This window comes from Muscardinus avellanarius (genome assembly GCF_963383645.1).
Source record: "Muscardinus avellanarius genome assembly, chromosome: 13".
Lineage (NCBI taxonomy): Eukaryota > Metazoa > Chordata > Mammalia > Rodentia > Gliridae > Muscardinus > Muscardinus avellanarius.
The window spans coordinates 5,628,793-5,650,374 of record NC_137799.1 but is presented as its reverse complement, the minus strand read 5'-3'; the positions used below and the strand labels follow the sequence as shown (position 1 = coordinate 5,650,374).

Sequence of the window (21,582 nt, the reverse complement as noted above, 5' to 3'; positions counted from 1 at the left end):
GAGGGACAGTGGCCTGGTGGTGGTGGTGGGGGGACAGGTCAGCGTGAAGCTGCATTCAGAGCTGGCGCGGATCCAGAAGCGCGGGCCATTCCAGCCGAAGGCTCAGAAACACATTCTTCCAGGACTCGTCGGGGGACCACAGCCTGGGCCAGACGGACAACAGCTCCCAGCATCCCTGTGGTTGTCGACAGAGGGACGTGGAGGAACAGCTCCGGGCTTGGTGAAGGAGGTTTTAAGTCAGTATAAATAATACAGAGGCATAAACTAATGCTCCGAACGGGTGTGCGTCCCATCGATGGCTGTAAATCAGGAAGCAGAAGGTAGGTCGCTTTGATGTGTGAGCGTCTAGAGCAGAGCTGGGGGAGGGAGGGAGGGAGGGCGGGCACACGTCCCCGAGTGGGACGCGTGAGCTAGCCGGCGAGAGGGAGTGTGAGCCTACGTGTGTGTGAATATGAGACTTGTGTGTAATTGTGCGTGGTGTGTATGCAAGTGCGCATGCCTGCACGTCTGCCGTGTGTAATGGTGTGTGTGGGGCCGGGTGTGGGTGTTGATGACTGTGTGTCACACTGCACACCACAGTGTGTGCCTCCTGTGAGTGTGTGACTGGAGTGGGCTTGAGTGTGTATGTGTATAAGAGCATGGGGTGATGGTGTGTGTGTGTGCGTGCGCGTGTGTGTCCTTGGGTGTGTTTGCGAGGGGTCTGGGAATGAGTGTGTGTCTGTGGTTGCCGGGGAGGGGTTGCGGGTGTGGGCAGAGATAGATGCATCGTGGGTGCGTGTGGTGTGAGTGTGCATGTCTGTGGGGCATGCTGGGGTGGCTGTCCTGGAGCGCCAAGGGGCACTTGGGTTCCGTCTCCTCTCTCTGTGTCTCAGTTTACCTTTGGTTTTTTTTTTGTTTTTTTGGGGGGGTTTTTTGGTTTTTTTTTTTTTTTTGGTGGTACTGGGGTTCCAAGAAGCCCTTCTACCTCCGGGCTACACTCCTAGACCTATTTTTACATTTTCATTTGGAAACAGGGTATCCTAAGCCAGCGCACGTGGCTGGCTTCGAACCCGTGCGATCCTCCTGTCTCTGCCTCCCAAGCGCGGGGATGACAAGCGTGCGCCACAACGCCCGGCTTCTCAGTTTTTCCTTTGGACTAGAGATTTCTTGGAGCCCCAGAGCTCCAGCTCTAAGCGGTACCGCCTTCTCCTCCTGGCAGGCCATTGGGATCACTGCATCTCTGTGGGTGTCTACAACCATGCCCCCAGCCGGGGGCGCCCCGGTCAGACGTGCCACAGCAGGTGCGCTTGGCCTGGCGGTGCCCTGCACCCGTCCCTGTCCCTGCCGCGGATGGAAAGCCCACGTGGTGAGACGCCGCAACCCGGAGTCCTCCTGAGCAGCGGGCCTGGGATGCACTCTACCCAGGGCGCGGGGTCCCTCCCGGCCCCCACGCAGGGGGAGGGCGGAGGGGGCGACAGCAGGCGGGGCGTGGCCAGGGACTAAGCGCAGCACTGGGAGTTCTCCAAGGTGCTAAAATAAACCCAGCAAAAGATCAGGTTTCCTGACCAAAATAACCCAGGAGCGGCCTTAGAAACGCGAACTGCGAAAATGATCCTGGGTGCCCGCTCCAGGGTAGGAGGCGGTGATAAAAATCTGCCGTCCATGGGGCTTCCCGGCCCTCGTGGCGGGGGACCTCGCCGCCGCCCCTGGTGCTGTCTCTGGAGCCACGGGCCTGCTCCCTTCCCTTCTCTTCTGGGCTCATTATCCAAATAACAGCCCTCGTTTGGGCCATCGGGTTAAGATCGCCAGATACACAGTCATGCAATGTTTATGAAGTGCCTACTGTGTGCCGGACCTTGCCCGGGCTCCTTAGTTCCACTGGAGAGCAAAGACCAGTGTCCCTGCCCCCAAGGTTATCGTTTTGGTACAAGGACACAGACCATGGACACACCACTGGACAGGGAATAAAAAAGTCAAGTGTGAGGCCGGGCGTGGTGGCGCACGCTTGTAATCCCCGCGCTTGGGAGGCGGAGACAGGAGGATCGCGCAGGTTCGAAGCCAGCCGCGCTGGCTTAAGAGATCCTGTTTCCAAATTAAAAAAAAAAAAAAGTGTAAAATAGGTCTGGGAGTGTAGCCCGGAGGTAGAAGGGTTTCCAGGAACCCCAGTACCACCAAATAAATAAATAAATAAATAAATAATGATTAAAAATAGGGCTGGGTATAGTTTGGAGGTAGATTTCCCTGAGTTCAATCCTCAGTACCACACACAAAAAAGAAAATACCATGGACCTTAAAGAAAAAAGGAGCTGGGTGTGGTGGCACACACTTGTAATCCCAGTACTTTGGAGGCTGAGACAGGAGGATCGCAGGTTTACGGCCAGCCTCAGCCACTTAGTGAGGCCCTCCGCAACTTAGTGAGCCCTGTTTCTACATGACTAATAAAAAACAGGGCTGGAGGTGTATTATCTCAGAGGTAGAATGCCCCTGGGTTCCATATCCAATATTACACAAATAAAGGGAGAAAGAGAAGGGCAGGAAAGGCAGGTGATGTTTGAATCCTGGCGTCCCGGCTGGCCCCCTCGCTGGGCTGGATTGGATCCCTTCACCTCTGAGCCTTGGTTTTCTTGGTACAATAGGGACAAAAGGCCTGTCTACGGAGCTGCTGTGATGGATGAACCGACGGCACAGGGGCCAGCACTTAGGCTGGAGTCTCGCACACGGCAAGTACACGTGCAGTGAGGAAAATTTTTTTTTTTTTTTTTTTTTTGGTACTGGGGATGGAACCCGGGGGCATTCTACCTCCGAGCTACACCCTTGAACTGTTTTTTATTCTTTATTTAACAGCGTCTCCCTGAGTTGCAGAGGGCCTCACTAAGTAGCTGAGGCTGTCTGTGAACCATGATCCTCCTGTCTCAGCCTCCTGAACGCTGGAATTACAAGCATGCACCACCATGCCCAGTGGTGGCAAATCTATCTTAAACACAACAAATCCCTAGGTCTACAGGGTCCAAACTGCTCCAGGTTCCACAAAACTGCTAGAATACTCCTGCTCTGGAGGGAGAGAGCGGCAGTCCTGACCAGTGCTTAGAGACTGGCCGTCGGGCTGAGGCTGGGTCTGTACCTTCTCGCCTCCCTGGTCCCCAAGTCACTTCTCTCCCGCCCCAGGTCACAGCAGTCCACAGAGCTGGTCCAGGAAGGCTGTGTGGAGCCTCGAGGGAGCCGGGGTCTACAGGGATAGGACCACGGCCCGCCACCTTTGCACCAGGACTGATGCACCGCAGGCCTTAGGAGGTGCTGAGGGAGGGAGGGAGGGAGGGACAAGCCCAAGCAGAGGAAACAGAGGGGCCATGAAAGAGAGACAGCTCTCAGGCTTGGAGTCGGAGGGACCGGCCAGCCCAAGTCCTGGCTCTGGTGCTGGCCAGTGAGCGGTGTGGCCTGACAGGTGAAGTCACGCCGCCGAGCCTACTTTTCCCCCTCTGAAGTAAGAAGAAGGTGTCCAGACTTACCTCGGACACTGTAGACCCGGGGGGTTGTTGTGCTTAAGACAGACTTGCCATCAAGCCGGGCGTGGTGGCGCACGCTTGTAATCCCAGCGCTTGGGAGGCTGAGACAGGAGGATCACACAGGTTTGAAGTCAGCCTCAGCTACTGAGTGAGGCTCTCAGCAACTTAGTGAGACCGTTTCCAAATAAGTATAAAAATAGGTCAGGGAGTATAGCCCGGAGGTAGAAAAAGCCCTGGGTTCCACCCCCAGTACCACCAAAAAAAGAAAAAAAGATAGACCTGCCATCAAGGAGCACTGACGCTTGCTGTGTGTGAACTGTCCGTGTTCCCCAGGTCTGGGCCCTGCAGGGGGCGGCTCAGGTTGGCCCCCCAGACCCCAGGGGATGCTCTGGGCACTGCTTTCTTTGGTACTCGCCATGTTAACCACTTGTTTATCCCCTGGTGCAGTGCGGGGCATGTATGGCTAAGGATGGCCGTTCTAGTACAGTTTTGAATACAGAAGTTGCAAAATGGGAACCACGTAAGTGTCCGGTGGCACAGGATTGGTTTGCATCAATTACGGCCCCTCCACATGATGAAATACATGGCAGGCAGTTGTTAAAAAATAATGGGATTGTCATGGAAACACAACCAGGTTTATATTGGTAAGTGAAGAGGAGGATGAGCTATATTTTTAAAGGTGTACAACCAGGTGTGGTGGGCTCATGCTCGTAATCCCAGTGCAAGACCCCTCAGCAACTTAGTGAGACCCTGTTTTAAAAAGGAGGAATAGGTGGAAGGTAGAATGCCCTTGGGTCTTTGTGTGTGTGCGTGTGCGTGTGTGTATGTGTGTGCATGTGTGTGTGTGTGTGTGTGTGTGTGTGTGTGTGTTACTGGAGATTGAACCCAGTGCATTCTACCTCCAAGCTACACCCCCCATCTCAATTTTATATTTATTTATTTATTTATTTATTTATTTATTTATTTATTTATTCGGTACTGGGGATGGAACCCAGGGCACCCTCAGCCCTATTTTTTATTCTTTATTTGGAAACAGGGTCTCACTGAGTTGCAGAGGGCCTCACCAAGTAGTAGTTGAGGCTGTCCTCGAACCACAATCCTTCTGTCTCAGCCTCCTAAGTACTGGAATTACAAGTGTGTGCCTCCACACCCAGCAAAATGCCCCTAGGTTTAATCCCCAATACCCAAAACGAAAAAGCAAAAAGGGTATATAATGTGATCGTATTTTAAAAGCATATCTGTGTGTATTGATACATATGACGATATATCATTTAATATTCTTTTCTGCTTATTCAAAGGATAACTTGATCGATGTAAAATATTTCAACAATTAGAAATAAGACAAGTGTTCCAGAGTGTTCCATTCAGACCATGCGGCCCTGGGGGGGGGGTGTCCCAGGCTGCATCCCACCCTGCCCTCTTGGGTGTGACCACGATGGTGTGTGGCCCCATCCCGCACTCTAGACAGACCTGTGTCTGTTTTGTGACTTTTATACGCACCCTCCTCTAGACCCCCACTTGTATTAACAGCATTGATTTCCAGGTGGTGGGATTAAACCTACATTATTTGTCTTTATTGTTTATTGTAGTAAGTAGTTACACTTGGGCAGGAAAAATCAGGCTACTCATGACATTATCCTGTTTGACAAACTAGCCAATCATTTTGGGAACGCGTATCCATCTTCCCAGCTAAGGCAGGAAGAGGACAACGGGGCATCACCGACTGAGCGCAGGAGCCAAGATGGACCACTGGGAAGTGGCCCTGTGCAGCCCCGATGCTCAGACAGCTTCCCAGCCCAGGTTTCTGGCCCTCGCTTCTCGGCAACCTGGGGATGTGAACAGGGTCATCCCAGTTTCTAGAATAGAGTAGCAGGTGTCAGGGTCCTGGGGAAGCCAGCACAGTGCCTGTGGGCTGAGTGAGCCCTTCATAGGATCCTCTCGTCCGCCCACTGAGGGGGAACAGAGGCAGGACGGTGTAGAAGGATTTGCCCGTGGTTGTCCAGTGGAGGTGGTTTAAACTTGGGGCCCACGTCTGAACTGCTGCTTCTGGGCTGAAGCTAAATCAGACCCCGTGGCCCTCCCCAGAACTGCCCTGGCAGCTGTAGCCAGACCAAAGTGCTGACATGGGCCTGTGGGTATTAATAGTCCCTTCTGGGCTGAGCTCCTGGGCCCCTGTGGAGGCCAGCCCGGGTCACGGCCCTCCCAGGAGGGTACAGCGAGTGTCTCGGTGGGGATCCCAGGGAAGGCCAGGCCCCTGGCCTGAAGATCTGAGTCTCAAGGGCCTCATGACCCCGCCCAGGGATTGCCTGGGGGAATCTCCCCTCTTCTCTGGTTCCTGGCTGGACATCTTCACCTCCCTGAGCCGCCGCTTCCTCATCTGTAAAATGGAGAGATCGCGGCTACTCAGGAGTGTCAGCCATACCCTGGCAATATCCAGAGCTGCTAGAGGTCAGCACACTGCCCAGTGCCCCTGTGGAAAGTTCTCTCTCTCCCTCTCTCTCTCTTCTCTCTCTCTCTCTCTTGTACTGGGGATTAAACCCAGGGACATTATATCTCTGAGCTACATATTCCAATCCTATTTTCTATTTTTGTTTTGAAGCAGGATCTCGCTAAGTTGCTAAGGCTGGCCTTGAACCTGCGATCCTCCTACCTCAGCCTCCCAAGACCTGGGTTAACAGGCGTGCACCACAGAGACTGGCTTCATGTAAATATTTCCATGAGCATCTGTATCTAACGATCTTGAGTCCAGGACGAGGCGACGCCCCAGAGAGAGCGGGCTGGGATGTGGTCTGGGACGCCCCACCCAAGGGCTGTTTGGTCTGAAGGGAACATTCTGGAAGAGGGAGAGGAGGGATGAGGCCAGCCTGGCCTGGTCTAGCCTGGCTGGGCCCAGCCAGCCAGGGTATTTGCAAGGAATCCTACAGAGGGAGTCCCCCGGGCCCTGGTTTCATGCACCCCAGCCAGGGGTGGCGCGGGGGCCAGGCCATGGGGTGGGTGCTTCTGAAGCGGGCAAGGACTGTGCTCCTGTGCCAAGACTTCACAAACGGCCCTCGGAGGCGGCCACTGCCTCGTCCCTGCCACAGGTGGAGAGAGCAAAGCGCGAGGAGGAGATGGGGCTCCTCCGAGTCCTGCCAGCCCGTTGGTGCCAGGGCCCCGTCTGCCAACTCGGGAGCCGGCGGCTGGTCCCTGTGGCCAGCGCCCCTCAGCCTGGCCCAGGCCGCTTCCTGCCCTCGGGAGGCTGTGGGGTAGGCCTGGGGTCTCTTGGGCCTCTCTAGAGTTAGTAGATGAGTCTCAGCCGCTGCCTCCACCAGGGCTGCACAGTTCTGCCTCCTCCATCAGCCTCCTGCAAGCCCAGGACCAGTGGTCCTAAGAGGATTGTGGACTTTGGGATCCGCCTCACAGATCCTCAGCAGGGGTCCTCTTGGTCGACCCCCTGGGGGCTTGCACGCGGGCTTCCTCAGGCGCGGGCCTCCTCAGGCACGGGCCTCCCCTGCCCCGGCCTCCCCACCTGCTGTCCCTCCCTGGGGCAAGTCCACTGGGACTCCTAGCCCAGACCCGGAGCCGGGGTTCAGGCTCTGCAGCACCCCTGCACACTTGAGATAGTTTACTCTGTGTGTGCGCATGGTACTGAGGATGGAAACCAGGGGCGTTCTACCTCGGAGCTGCACCCCCAGCCCTATTTTTCTTTCTTGCTTGCTTGCTTGCTTGCTTTTGTGTGTGGTACTGGAATGAAACCCAGGGGCTTTCTACCTCCAGGCTACACTCGCAGACCTATTTTTTTTCTTTATATTTTATTTGGAAACAGGGTCTCAATAAGTCACCGAGAGCCTCACCTAAGTAGCTGAGGCTGGCTTTAAACCTGCATGATCCTCCTGTCTCAGCCTCCCAAGTACTAGGATTACAAGCGTGCGCCACCTTGCCCAGCTGTTCTTTATTTTGAAACAGGGTCTCGCTGAGTTGCAAGGGGCCTCACTAAGTAGCTGAGGCTGATTGTAAACGGTGATCCTCAGGTCTCAGCCTCCTGAATGCTGGGATTACATGCGTGCACCAGCATGCCCAGCTTGATAGTACGTTTTATTGTGATCATAGGTATTATCTCCACAGAGCTGCGCCTCCTGGGGACAGGGATGGCGTATTTTCTACTCTCAGCTCTTAGCATGGTGCCAGGCTCTCCAGAATGGATGGATGGCAGGAGGCTGCTGTAGCCCTCCTGTGCTTGGCAAAACTCTGAGGACACAACCTCCTAGAGGCAGATCCATTATCAACCAATTAATTACCCCTCCCTCCAGTGGGTATCAAGCCTCACAGACTGCCAGTCGATTGGACAGTGATGCACTAGGTCAAATTCACAATTAATTTAAAAGGGGTCATGGTGGCACAGGCTTGTAATCCCAGTGCCTGGGAGGCTGAAACAGGAGAATTGCAGGTTCAGGGCCAATCTCAGCAATTTAGTAAGGCCCTCTGCAACTTACTGAGACCTTGTTTCAAAATAAAAGCCAGAGCCGGGCGTGGTGGTGCACACTTGTAATCCCCGCGCTTGGGAGGCTGAGACAGGAGGATCACACAGGTTCGAAGCTAGCCTCAGCTACTTAGTGAGGTTCTCAGCAACTTAGTGAGACCCTGTTCCCAAATAAAGTATAAAATAGGTCTGGAAGTATATCCCGGAGGTAGAAAAGCCCCTGGGATCCATCCCCAGTACCACAATAAATAAATAAATAAATAAATAAATAAATAAATAAAGCCGGGCATGGTGGCACAGGCTTGTAATCCCAGCATTCAGGAGGCTGAGATAGGAGGTTCAAGGACAGCCTCAGCTACTACTTAGTGAGGTGAGGCCCTTTGCAACTCAGTGAGATACTGTTTCAAAATAAAGAATAAAAATATAGGGCAGGAGATATAGCTTGGAGGTAATGCCCCTGGGTTCCACCCCCAGACTTGCAAAAAACAAAAGAAAGAAAGAAAGAACAAAAATAGGGCTGGGGGTGTAACTCAGAGGTGGAATGCCCCTGGGTTCCATCCTTGGTACAGCAAAAATAAGTTAATTAATTTAAAAAAAAAAGAATAAAGTAGGGTTGTTGTGGGTGTAGCTTGGAGGTCATATGACCTTGGATTCTATCCCTAGTATCTCACAATAAATAAATGAATAAATAAATAAAGCCAGCCTGCCCGCTTAGTGAGCTGCTGTCACAGAGGGAGGCGCAGGCCTGGCCCCTGGCACCAGCATGTTACGTGCTCAGTGGCTTCATGAACTCCACCCTCTGTGCCCAGTCCGCCCTTTTGTCTGGGCTCCGCCCTCCGGTCCATGGGACTAGGTCTGCACTGGCCAGGCCAGGGGTACAGGCAGGCTGCGCCCCTGGACTGCTCGGAAGGCCGCTGGAGAAGGAGGGGTTAATCCAGGACCCTGTCCGCTGCCCCCCCCCGCTGAGTTCAGAGGCTCAGGACTACATTTCCCAGAGTTCCCCGGGCCCGGGGACCAGCCCTGGTTTAAATAGCCAGGCCCGAGGCAGGCGCAGCTGGGGGCTGGTCCACCTCCCCGGGCTCGGCCGCCGCGGCCCCAGGGGCGGACTCCAGGGGCGGTCCCGCTGGCCCTGACGTCCCCCGGAGCCGGTGTCAGCCGGAGGTAGACAGCCATGTGCAACCCCCCGCTCTATATTTAACAGCTGCGGAGCAGGAGGCCGTCGGGGCGGCGCCCAGGTCCCCCCCCAGGCCCCCGGAGCCATGCCGGCCTCGCAGAGCAGGGCCCGCGCCCGCGATCGCGGCGGCGTCCCGCACCGCGCCGAGCTCCCGCCGCTGAGCCAGCCCCCCAGGGCGCCCCCCGAGCCGCGCGGCGCCCCCAGGAGGGGCCCGGGCCCGGCGCCGCCCGCGCCCCCCGGAGACGCGGCCCGCGAGCGGCGCCAGTCGCAGCAGCTGCCCGAGGAGGACTGCATGCAGCTGAACCCGTCCTTCAGGGGCATCGCCTTCAACTCGCTGCTGGCCATCGACATCTGCATGTCCAAGCGGCTGGGCGTGTGCGCCGGCCGCGCCGCGTCCTGGGCCAGCGCCCGCTCCATGGTCAAACTCGTCGGCATCACGGGCCACGGCATCCCCTGGGTGGGGGGCACCCTCCTCTGCCTGGTGAAGAGCAGCTCGCTGGCCGGCCAGGAGGTGCTCATGAACCTGCTTCTGGGTGAGTGCGGAGCCCCCAAACCCGCCAGCCTCCGGGTGGGCCGCGAGGGCCCCTGCAAAGGGGGGCGCGCCTCTGCCGGTTCGGTAGAAACGGGGGGCACCTCTGCCCAGAGGCGGCTTACAGGGAGGCTGGGCCCGGGGTGGTGACCTCAAGGGCCTGACAGGTGACCAGGAACAGGGTGTCGCTGTTCAGCTCCCGCCCACAGTTGGGGTTCTTGTTCCCGACCACTCACAGGCCGGGCTTGCCCGTGCCCCGAAGAGTCCCCCACCCCCATCCCGTTGGGTGCAGGGACACTGAAGGCGCCCAGGATCCCCCGGGTGGGGTGGCCCAGTGGGTGCAGAGATGTTCAGCCCCTGAAGTCCTTCCCCGGGATGGCTGGAGAAGGGGGGCTGGTGCCTGGTTGGTTTTTCCAGAAACTTTGCCCCTTTCAGTTGGCACTGCCCGGTGCCAGTTGCCACGTGGTCCCCGGGGAAGACGAGCTGTCCCCTCCAGCGGCTCACCTCCGGGCAACTCCGGATCCCAAGGTGCTCCGGGACCCTGCCCAGTGCGGCCATAGTTCAGGGGACAGGCAGAGCGGGGTCTTGAACAAAGCAAAGAGGTTAGTTAGTGAGCAGTCTTGGTTCCTAAAGGGGTGGGGGTTGGTGCACGGAGAGCTGCCGTGGCAGAGGGAGCACAGTAAAAACCGGCGTCCCCCCGGGCGGGGTCTCAGGCTGGTGCCTCGCAGTGAGGAGGGAGACTCAGTCAGGTACTGGTGAGGATGGGGCTGGGTCGGCACCAACAGTCTCTCGTTCTGATTCCCAAATTATCAACATCACGTTTCTTATTGTTTTAGCCAAATAGAGTCCCGTGAGGCCGGTGCCCGTGCCAGTCCCACTGCGTAGATTAGGAGGTTGAGGTTTCCATCAACGAAGCAGGCTGGTGAAGCCTCAGCGCTTGAGGTGGGCACCAGGCCCGCCTGTCAGCTGGTGCTTTCACAGGCGCTTTGCCAGGGCCTTGGAAGGGAGGGACAGAGCCAGGTGGCCGAGATGCCCAGCACGGAGCGTCTGGGGCGGGACCTGCGCCTCTGGCGCCCACGGCAGCCTCTTGGAGGGCTCTGGCTCAGCAAGTCTGAGTCGGGAGTTAAGCTGCCTGGGAGTCCAGCCTGTGCCCTAGACCCCGCCTGCTCCTTCCTGCCTTCCCCAGGTGAGGACGGGGTGATGACGCTGGGATCTGTTGAGGGTTGATTATGTGCCAAGGTGTGAATAAGCCATATCACCTCAAATCCTCACCGGGACCCCACAAGCCTGGTGCTGTTAATCTCTGTGTAAAGAGGAAGAAACTGAGACCCAGGGTGATGCCGGCCCAGGGTCACTCAGCTGACCAGTGCTGAAGCCAGGATCATAACCGTGCATGGTTCTAGCTGCACTTTGCAGGTTTTGGGGAGGGAACCGCCTCAGGCTGCTCAGAGGCAGGGCAAGGGTCAGAGGACACTGACCGCGCCCAGCTTCTAAGCAGTACGTGGTCCAGTAAGGAGGTGAGCTCCCCGTGGTAGGAGGTATGCAAGCATGCTGCCCTCATCACCAGCTAAAATAGCTCCACTTGTGTGTGTGATACTGAGGATGGAACCCGGGGGCATTCTACCTCTGAGCTACACCCCCAGCCCTATTTTTTATTCTTTATTTGGAAACAGGGTCTCACTAAGTTGTGGAGGGCCTCACTAAGTAGCTGAGGCTGGCCTTGAACCTGTGAGCCTCCTGTCTCAGCCTCCCAAGTACTGGGATTACAAGCATGAGCTACCATGCCCAGTAAAATAGCTCCCTTTTAATCTGGTTCTGTGTGTGGGGGGGGTACTGGGAGTGGAACCCAGGGACCTTCTACCTCTGGGCTATACCCCAGCCCTATTTTATTTATTTATTTATTTATTTATTTATTTATGGCACTTGGGGTGGAACCCAGGGGCCTTCTACCTCTGAGTTACATTCCCAGACCTATTTTATATTTTTTTGGAAACAGGGTCTCACTAAGTTGCTGAGAGCCTCACTAAGTAGCTGAGGCTGGCCTCGAACCTGTGCGATCTTCCTGTCTCAGCCTCCCAAGTGCTGGGATTACAAGCGTGCGCCACCACACCCGGCTATAGGTCTTTTGTGTGTGTGTGTGCAGTACTGGGGATGGAACCCAGGGCATTCTACCTCTGAGCTACACCCCTACCCTATTATTTTGAAATAGGGTTTCACTGAATTACAAAGGGCTTCACTAAGTAACTAGGATTACAAGTATGCGCCACCAGGCCTGGCTATTTTTACCACAAACCAAAATGTAGCCCCAGCATTACAAGTGTGCACCACCACACTCAGCTTAGATATCTTTTTTTTTGTGTGTGGTGGTACTGGGGTTGGAACCCAGGGGCTTTCTACCTCCAGGCTGTACTCCCAGATCTATTTTATATTTTATTTGGAAACAGGGTCTCACTAAGTTGCTAAGAGCCTTATTAAGTAGCTGAGGCTGGCTTCGAACCTGGGCGATCCTCCTGTCTCAGCCTCCCAAGCGCAGGGATTACAAGCGTGCGCCACCACGCCTGGCAAGGCTAGGTCATTTTTAATGAGGTAAAACAGCCGGGCGTGGTGGTGCTTGCTTGTCATCCCCACCACCCCAAAGACATATCTGGAATATTCATGTATACCTCTGTATGCCCACATGTGTACATGTTATCGCTTTCTTCTTAGGCGCGCCGTTCACGCGTCTCCAGACGGCTTCCTCTTCCCAAGCTGGCGCTCTGTCCACTGAGCTCAGGACACACTGACCCCCGACCCCTGCGGCCGCCGGCTCGTTCTCTCTGTGAATCTGACTCATAGAGTATCCCTCCTTCTGCGGCTAGCTTGTTTTACTCGGCGGGATGTCCTCGTGTTAGCCGACGTCAGCATTTCCTTTATTTCTATGATTGGTCTATGATTGGATAATATTTTACAGCGTTGGCTAGACCATCTGTCAGTGCCCCCTTGCACCGTTTCTATCCTCTAGTTATGGTGAATATATGTGACCTTTCCTAATATACTAAGAATATGAGCGGACACATTAGTCTTTCTTTTCTTACTTTCTGTGGTACGAGGGATAGAACCCAGGAGCCTTCGATCTCCGAGCTACACACCCAACCCTATTTTTTTTTGTTTTTTGAAATAAGGTCTCACCAGGTTGATGAGAATCTCACCACTTGCTGAGGCTGGCCTCAGCCTGCGATCCTCCTGTTTCAGCCTCCCAAGTACTGGGATGACAGGCTGCGCCATCACTCCCGGCTTTGAGTCTTTGCTTTCAATTCTTTGGGTTGTTTATTCAGAGGTGAATTTGCTGGATCATATGGTAATTCTGTGTTTAATTGTTTGAGGAACCATGGTAGTTTTCCACAGTGGTGACACCATTTTATATTCCCCAGCCCCCACAAGGGTTCTGGTTTCTCCACGTCCTCACCAACACTTGTTATTATCTGATTTAAAAAAAGAAAAAGTAGTCATTTTAAGCGGAGTTCGGTAGCACACCTACTCTGCTGGCACGCCCCACCGTGCCCAGCTGAGGACATTTATTTTGGAACAATAGATTGTTGCAATGATAATATGCGAGCCATAGTAAGTATGGGTATATTTAAAGAGATCATGGCAAGAGGAATTTTTCTTTTCTTTTTTTCCTTTTTCTTTTCTTTTCTCTCTCTTTTTTTTTTTTTTTCTTTACTCGTTTTGGTACTAGGTCTTGAACCCAGGGACATTCTACCTCCGAGTGACACCCCAGCCCTATTTTTTATTCTTTATTATGAAACAGGGTCTCACTGAGTTGCAGAGGGCCTAAGTAGCTGAGGCTGTCTGCGAACCACGATCCTCCCGTCTCAGCCTCCCGAATGCTGGGATTACAAGCGTGCGCCACCACGCCCGGCTGGAAACCGAGTCTCTCTAAGTTGCAGAGGGCCTCACTACGTAGCTGAGGCTGGCCGTGAACCTGCAATCCTCCTGCCTCAGCCTCCCCCGTATCAGGATCATGGGCGAGTGCCACCATGCCTGGCTGTGTCAGATATTTTGAAACAATAATATTTGGTCACAGTGGTTTAGATGAGACTGGAGTCAGCCCAGGCTGAGCGGGCTGTGGCCCGGCCCACATCTTGGCAGAAGCACCTTTTGTGGTCCCACATGGACTCCTTGTCTCAGCCCCAGCCCTTTATATTTATTTATTTGTTTGTTTGTTTATTTATTTGTTTATTCATTTATGCAGTACTGGGGATGGAACCCAGGGACAGTCTACCTCCGAGCTACACCCCCAGCCCTATTTTGTATATTTTATTTTGAAATAGGGCTTCACTAAGTAACTGAGGCTGGCTGCCAACCACAATCCTCCCGTCTCAGCCTCCCAAATGCGGGGATTACAAGCGTGCGCCCCCACGCCCGGCTCCCAGATCATCTCTTACGTCCGCTCTCTGGGCGCTCATTACTCCTGGGGACCAGTTAGGTGACAACCTGTCCTCAAGGCTGGTGTGACTCACCCCTCACTCAGAGACAAGCAGGCTGATCCCAGACCTTTCCGTCCCCACCCTCCCCAGCTCCACCTGGTCCTTCTCAGTGGGGCTCAGGGCCAGGCAGTCCTCCTGGGGAGGGATGGGGGCAGGTCAGGATGCTGAGACGCACTGTCCTGGCAGCCACCATCCCAGCACACGCAGCAGAGGAGAGCCGTCCGGGTGGGTCTCGGGTCCTGGTGCGCACCCAGTCAGAGGATTCTGGGACCTGCTCCCTGCTGAGCGAGGAGGCGGTGCCCGGCTGCAGAGCCCTGGCTCTGATTTCCTGGCACCCAGGAGTCTGCAGAGCTGGGAAGCCCACGGCTCTGGCCTGTGGATGCTTCAGGTGAAGGGGCAGAAGCCCTGTGAAGCCCACCTGGGTCCAGGTCTCAGCTGGCTCAGGACACACGCGGGCTGGGAAGGAGAGACAGACGCTGCTCACACCCACAGAGCGGGTGCCAGTGCCCAGGGACCCCGACTTGTGCTCCCCAGAGGCTGCGGCCTGCAGTACTGCACCGGCTTCTTATTGTCTGCTGTTACTGCACAGAGAACTCAAGGACTCTCTCCCTCCAAGCTACACCCCCAGTCGTATTTTAATTTTTACTTTTCAATTTTTAAATTTGTTTTGTGTGTAACTGGGGATTGAACCCAGGGGCATTCTACTACATCCAAGCTATGCCACCGGCCCTATTTTTATGCCTGTCTTCCTTCCTTCCTTCCTTCCTTCCTTCCTTCCTTCCTTTCTTTCTCTTTCTTTCTCTCTTTCTTTCTCTCTCTTTCTTTCTTTCTTTCTTTCTCAGTACTGGGGATGGAACCCAGGGGCATTCTACCTCCACGCTACACCCCGAGCCCTATATTTTTATTTATTTATATATTTTTTTAATTTTTTGGTGGTACTGGGGATGGAACCCAGAGGCCTTCTAACGTCAGGCTACACTCCCAGACCTATTTATTTGGAAGCAGGGCCTCACTAAGTAGCTGAGGCTGGCCGCAAACTGCTGTCCTCATGTCTCAGCCTCCCAAGTGCTAGGATTACAAGCGTGCGCCACCACGCCTGGCTCTATTTTAGTTTTTACTTTGAAATAGTGTCTCACTAAGTTTCTGAGGGTGTCTAGCTAAGTTGTTAAAGCTGCAGTCTTCCTGCCTCAGCCTCCCATGTACTGGAATTACAGGTACTAGAATTATAGGTGTGTGCCACCATGTCCGGTTAGCACCGTGTGTGTGTGTGTGTGTGTGTGTGTGTGTGTGTGTGTGTGTGTGTGCAAATAGTACTAGAGATTGAACCCAGGGCATTCTATCTCCAAGCTACACCCCCAGCCCCTTTTGTATTATTTTGTTTAGAAACGGTCTTGCTAGGTTTCTGAGGATCCTACCAAGTTGCAGAGGCTGACCTCAAACCTGCGATCCTCCTGTTCCTGCCTGCCTCCCAAGCCCTGGGACTGCAGGCATGCACCACCAGGCCTGCCTAGCACTGGGATTTTATTTAATTAATTAATTTATTTATTTTTTGGTGGTACTGGGGGTGGAACCCAGAGGCTTTCTACCTCCGGGCTATACTCCCAGACCTTTTTTTTTAACATTTTATTTGGAAACAGGGTCTCACTAAGTTGCTGAGAGCCTCACTAAGTAGCTGAGGCTGGCTTCGAACCCGTGCGATCCTCCTGTCTCAGCCTCCCAAGCGCGGGGATGACAAGCGTGCGCCACCACGCCCGGCAGCACTGGGATTTTAAAATAACTTTTTGTGGGTGTAGTAAAACATGGATAGCATAAGACAAACCATTTTAACCACTTCAAAGTACAACGGTTCAGTGGCATTGAACACGCACACACACACGCACGCACACACACACACACTGTTGTACAGCCCTCACTACGATCTACTTCTAGAACTTTCTCATCTTGCAAAACTGAAACTTTGTCCCCTGAACGCTGACTCTCCAGTCCTCCCTCCCCAGCCCCCCCCCATCTACCTGCCTCTGAATTCAACCACTCCAGGCCCCTCATAAGTGGAACCATATAATATTGGTGTTTTGTAACACATATATATAAATAAGCTGGACATGGTGGCGCACGCTTGTCATCCCAGCATTCGGGAGGCTGAGACCGGAGGATCGCGGTTCGCGGACGGCCTCAGCTACTTAGTGAGGCCCTCTGCAACTCAGTGAGACTCTGTTTTACAACAAGAATAAAAAATAGGGCAGGGGGTGTAGCTCGGAAGTAGAATGCACCTGGATTCTATCCCCAGACCCGCAAAAAAAAAAAAAATATATATATATATATATATGCATATATGTATATTTATATATAACTTTTCAAACATACATATAATATATGTTCATGGTAAGAAAAGTTTTAGTACAGAATTACAATAAAACAACACAGAGCACCCTTAATCCTCGGCTCAGGGAGGAGCCCTCGCTCACACGTGGCGTCGCCCCCTTGACCCCTGCGCAGACGCGCTGACCCCCGTGATGTGACTTCACAGAGGCGGCCCCGGCTGTCAATGCTGTTTCACTGCCTCGCTCCTCCAGTGGCGATAAATATGCCCCGGCCTCATGCCGCGCAGGGGCTGCAGGGGCTCCGTCGTCTAGACTGGGCCCCGCTTGTCCAGTCCGCCTGGCCCGCAGGGCGCTGGGTCACCTCACGGTGTCCAGCATTATAAATAGCGCTGCACTGGACATCCCGGGCACGGCATGATGCTCAGCCCGGATTATCTCCCCGGGAGCTGTTTCTCAAAGAGTAGCCCAGTCCAAGAGGGACACAGAGGGGAGTGCTTGTGGTTCTGAAGCTTAGTACTCCTTGGAACCCAGAGACTGGTTTACATTCCACTCAGCAGCGCAGGCCTGGCTCCCACCCTCCGACGGCCAGGCTTGACCGCAGGCCAGGAGCACCAGGACCCCTCCTCACAGCCCCGGCCAGCAAGGGACATCGGCCAGCACACCTGTCCCCTCACCAGCCAGCCAGAGGAACCGGGAGGCCCCGTGTGGCCACCTGCTCTGAGGGTCCCGAGCGCCACCGAGTCGGGGGAAAGGACCCAAGGCAGGTTTTCATCACCCTCTGCGGGCTGTGAGGCCCTTAGACAGCAGGATCCGGGGGACAGCAGGGTCTCCAGCATGCCCTCAGACCCAGCTCCAGGAAAGGTACTGAGGGCCTGAGAGGTGGCCGGGCCCAAGCCCCAGGGTCCTCCGCTGGGATCCCAGGTGCCATATCCTATAAGTGACCAGGCCGGGAGGCTGGTCGTGCCAAGGTCCTGAGGTTTGCAAGCAGCGACTGTGGCTCAGGTCTCTGATTCCGGAGCCCGAGTCGCTCACCAGCACCCCGGTTGACTGTGAAGCCCAGGAAGGTTAAGCGGCTGCCCCAGGTCACACAGCAAGTCAGGGGCAGGGTGGCCTCCGCCAGCTCACCTGACGCCACCAGGCGGACCTTACCCCGCAGAGGTCTTTGTTCCCTGTAATCTGAGGTCAGGGTGTAAGTCGGCACACCTTCAAGAGTGGGATTTGCAGAACCTTCGAGCGGCAACTCTATTTCTGAGTGCCTGAGTTGCACCGCGGGCTGGCTGTGTGGAGGAGGGGCGGGCCCTGCAGGGACAGCGGGGGCCGCAGGGGGGTGCAGGGTAGGAGCCCCGCGCCCAGGGTTGGGGAGAGCCGTCCTGTGCTGTAACGCCACTTCTGTTCACAACCTCGGAACCAGAGCGCTACAGCTCCTTGCCCTGCAAAACATCACCGCCGGTATGATTATTTGATGGCCGCCTGGCCCACCAGCCCCGGGCTTTTGAATCATGCCACACAGACAATTCCAAAGCCCCGTGGGGGGCAGAGCAGGGTCCATCAAGCTGAGTGCCAGACACGGCTTTCCCGTCTTATAGATTGAGCCTCCAGGTTTTCACTGAAGAAAGATTTTTGCTGCTAAAATATGTGAAAGGTAGCTGGGCCCAGTGGTGCACGCCTATAATCTCAGTCCTGGGGAGGCTGAGACAGGAGGATGACAGGCTCAAGGCCAGCCTCAGCAATTTAGCAAGAGCCTCAGCAACTTAGAGAGACCTGCTTCAAATAAAATGGACTGCCGGCCGTGGTGGCGCACTTGTAATCCTGGAATTTGGGAGGCTGAGACTGGAGGATCGTGGTTTGTGGACAGCTTCAGCTACTTAGCGAGGCCCTTTGCGATGCCGTGAGACCCTGTTTCAAAATAAAGAATAAGAATAGGGCTAAGGGTGTAGCTCAGAGATAGAATGCTCTTGGGTTCCACCCCCAATACCAATAAACAAACAAACAAACAAACAAACAAATAAATAAAAATAGGCTGTGGGCATTGCTTGGAGATAGAGCACCCTGAGTTCAATCCCCGGTGCCAAGAAAAGAAAAGGAAAAGAAAAAGGTTTAGGTCTGACTCCATCTTAGCCTGTGGGAGGCCCATACAGGACTAAGGTGTTTGGGGAGGTCGAGGCACCAGCCTTCCTTGCCTGTGGCTCCCATTGGAGCAAGGCCCTGAGCCTGGCACGCCCCTGCAGCTATTCCTAAACCCAGCAGCTTTCCACGAGGCAGATGTTATTTTGACTTTTTATTTGGTCCAGGGATTGAATCCAGGGGTGCCCTCTCTCTGAGCTAAACCCCAAACCCTGTTTCATTCTTTATTTTGAAACAGGCTGAGGCTGGAGGACGCAGATTCACACTGGAGGCCTCAGCAACTGAGGGAAGCCCTGTTTCTTTTTTTTTCCTTTTCTTTTTTTTGCGGGTCTGGAGATGGAACCCAGGGGCATTCGACCTCGAGGTATACTCCCTGCCCTATTTTTTGTTCTTTATTTTGAAACCGGGTCTCACTGAGTTGCAGAGGGCCTCACTAAGTAGCTGAGGCTGTCCGCGAACCGCTATCCTCCTGTCTCAGCCTCCCGAATGCTGGGATTACAAGCGTGTGCCACCACGCCCGGCTTCTTTTCTTTTTTTAGTTCTGGGGATTGAACCCCGGGATGTTATACCTCTGAGTCACACTCCTAGCCCTTTTTACTTTTTATTTTGAAACATGTTATAGTGGTGGTGGGGGGTGCCATGAAAAGGGAATAAATGAGAAAATGCATGCCGGGCGTGGAGGCGCATGCTTGTAACCCCCGCGCTTGGGAGGCGGAGTCAGGAGGATCACGCAGGTTCGAAGCCAGCCTCAGCTACTGAGTGAGGCTCTCAGCAACTTAGTGAAACCCTGTTTCCAAATAAAGCATAAAATAGTCTGGGAGTCCAGCCTGGAGGTAGAAAGCCCCTGGGTCCCACCCCAGTACCACAAAAAAAAAAAAAAAAAAAAAAAAAAAAAAGCATAACATGTTGTGGGAAGTAAGAACCGCCATAGAGAAAAGTAAATCAGGGTCAGGGGGATTGTGAAGCTTTTACAAACAGGGCGGTCAGGGACATTTCTGTTTTCCTCAGCATTTTTGCCGCTGTGACCAAAGCACCTGACCAGCACCGCTCAGAGGAAGAAAGCTTTGTGTAGGGCTCGTGACTGCGAGGCTTCAGAGGTCAGCGGCTCCCAAGCAGGGACCCAGGGTGCTAGTGCTCAGGGCCTACGTGAAAGAGAAAACAGGAAGTCACCAAGCAAGTACAGCGCTAGCCCCAAAGCCACACCCACCACCTCCCCTCCTTCCGTGAGCCCGCCTGCCTAAGTCACCACCCAGTAAATCCATTCACAGTGCTGGATTTATCTACTACTTTACTTATTTTTTATATGTGTGTATGTTAGGGATTGAACCCACCCCAGCCATTTTTCTTTTTTTTTTTTTTTTGGTGGGTCTGGGGATGAAAACCAGGGGCATTTGACCTCCGAGCTACACCCCCTGCCTTTTTTTTTTTTTCTTTATTTGGAAACAGGGTCTCACTAAGTTACGGAGGGCCTCACTAAGTAGCTGAGGTTGTCCATGAACCCTGTTTTCCAAATAAAGAATAAAAAATAGGGCTGGGGGTATAGCTCAGAGGTAGAAGGCCCCTGGGTTCAATCCCCAATACGAAAGAAAGAAAGAAAAGAAAGAAAGAAAGAAAGAAAGAAAGAAAGAAAGAAAGAGAAAGGAAAGAAAAGAACGTGAAAATAAAAGAAAGCGGGAAGAGCCAGGCATGGTGGCACACTCTTGTAATCCCCGCGCTTGGGAGGCAGAGACAGGAGGATCGCGCAGGTTCAAAGCCAGCCGCCCGCGCTGGCTTAAGAGACCCTGTTCCCAAATAAAAAAGTATATAAAAAAAATAGGTCTGGGAGCGTAGCCTGGAGGTAGGAGGGTTTCCAGGAACCCCAGTACCACCAAAAAAAAAAAAAAAAAAAGACGCCGGGAACAGTAAGTTCGAAGGTTCTGAGGTGTGAATGTGCTCGGAGGTAGCACAGCTGGGTATAGTGAAAAGAGGGAAACAACCAGGTGTGGTGGCCACTCTCGTAATCCCAGCACTCGGGAGGCTGAGACAGTAGGATCCCGGTTCGCGGACAGCCTCAGCTACTTAGTGAGGCCCTCTGCAACTCAGTGAGACCCTGTCTCAAAATAAAGATTAAAGTATAGGGCTGGGCGGTGTAGCTTGGAGGTAGAATGCCCCTGGGTTCCATCCCCAGCACCACCACCCCCAAAAAAAAGAAAGACATGAGGTGTGGCAGGGCTTGTTCTGGTTGGTGGCACTGATGGCCGGGGTCTCTGTCTCCTGCCCACAGCCCTGCTCCTGGACATCATGACCGTGGCCGGCGTGCAGAAGCTCATTAAGCGGCGCGGCCCCTACGAGACGAGCCCCAGCCTCCTGGACTACCTCGCCATGGACGTCTACGCCTTCCCCGCCGGGCACGCCAGCCGCGCGGCCATGGTGTCCAAGTTCTTCCTCAACCACCTGGTGCTGGCCGTGCCCCTGCGCATCCTGCTGGTGCTCTGGGCCTTCTGCGTGGGCCTGTCGCGCGTGATGATCGGACGCCACCACATCACGGACGTCATCTCGGGCTTCATCATCGGCTACTTCCAGTTCCGCCTGGTGGAGCTGGTCTGGATGTCCTCCAACACCTGCCAGATGCTCATCTCTGCCTGGTGAGCGCGGCACGCCTGCCTGCGCCGCGGCTCCAGGGTCAGGGAGGCCCAGAGAGGAGGCAGGCGGCGGGCGGGTGGGGACAGGGTGAAGGGCCGGCCCCGGGGCCAGAGCCGGCCACTGTGACTCGGTTTCCCCATCTTGGTTGGAGGCTGGCGACCTCGGGCTGGCCCAGTGTCTGGCATGTCAGGAAGCTCCAGGCTCCTTCCCCTTCTTTGGACGCCGAGTGCCCTCTCTGAATGGCCAGGGCCCAGCCACGGGGCAGCCCCACTCAGCCCCGCTCTGGAGTGAACGGATGAGACAGACGGCAGGAGGAGGGCCGAGTCCTGTCTTTACTGAATTCGCAGCTGTGCCCGGCGCAACTCCCCAGCCCGCTGCCCCCCGCAGGCGCCAAGGCCGCCG

The 21,582-nt window shown here is 54.6% G+C and overlaps 1 protein-coding gene across 1 annotated transcript; it reads left to right on the top strand.

The window, feature by feature from the left end:
* Window positions 1-9,200: 9,200 nt before the first annotated feature.
* Window positions 9,201-21,186, top strand: PLPP7 (phospholipid phosphatase 7 (inactive); the record flags this gene model as incomplete). The annotated part of the gene is made up of 2 exons (XM_080709661.1): window positions 9,201-9,648; window positions 20,822-21,186. 2 exons carry the CDS (start codon window positions 9,201-9,203, stop codon window positions 21,184-21,186), a joined length of 813 nt encoding a protein of 270 aa, XP_080565787.1.
* Window positions 21,187-21,582: the final 396 nt, after the last annotated feature.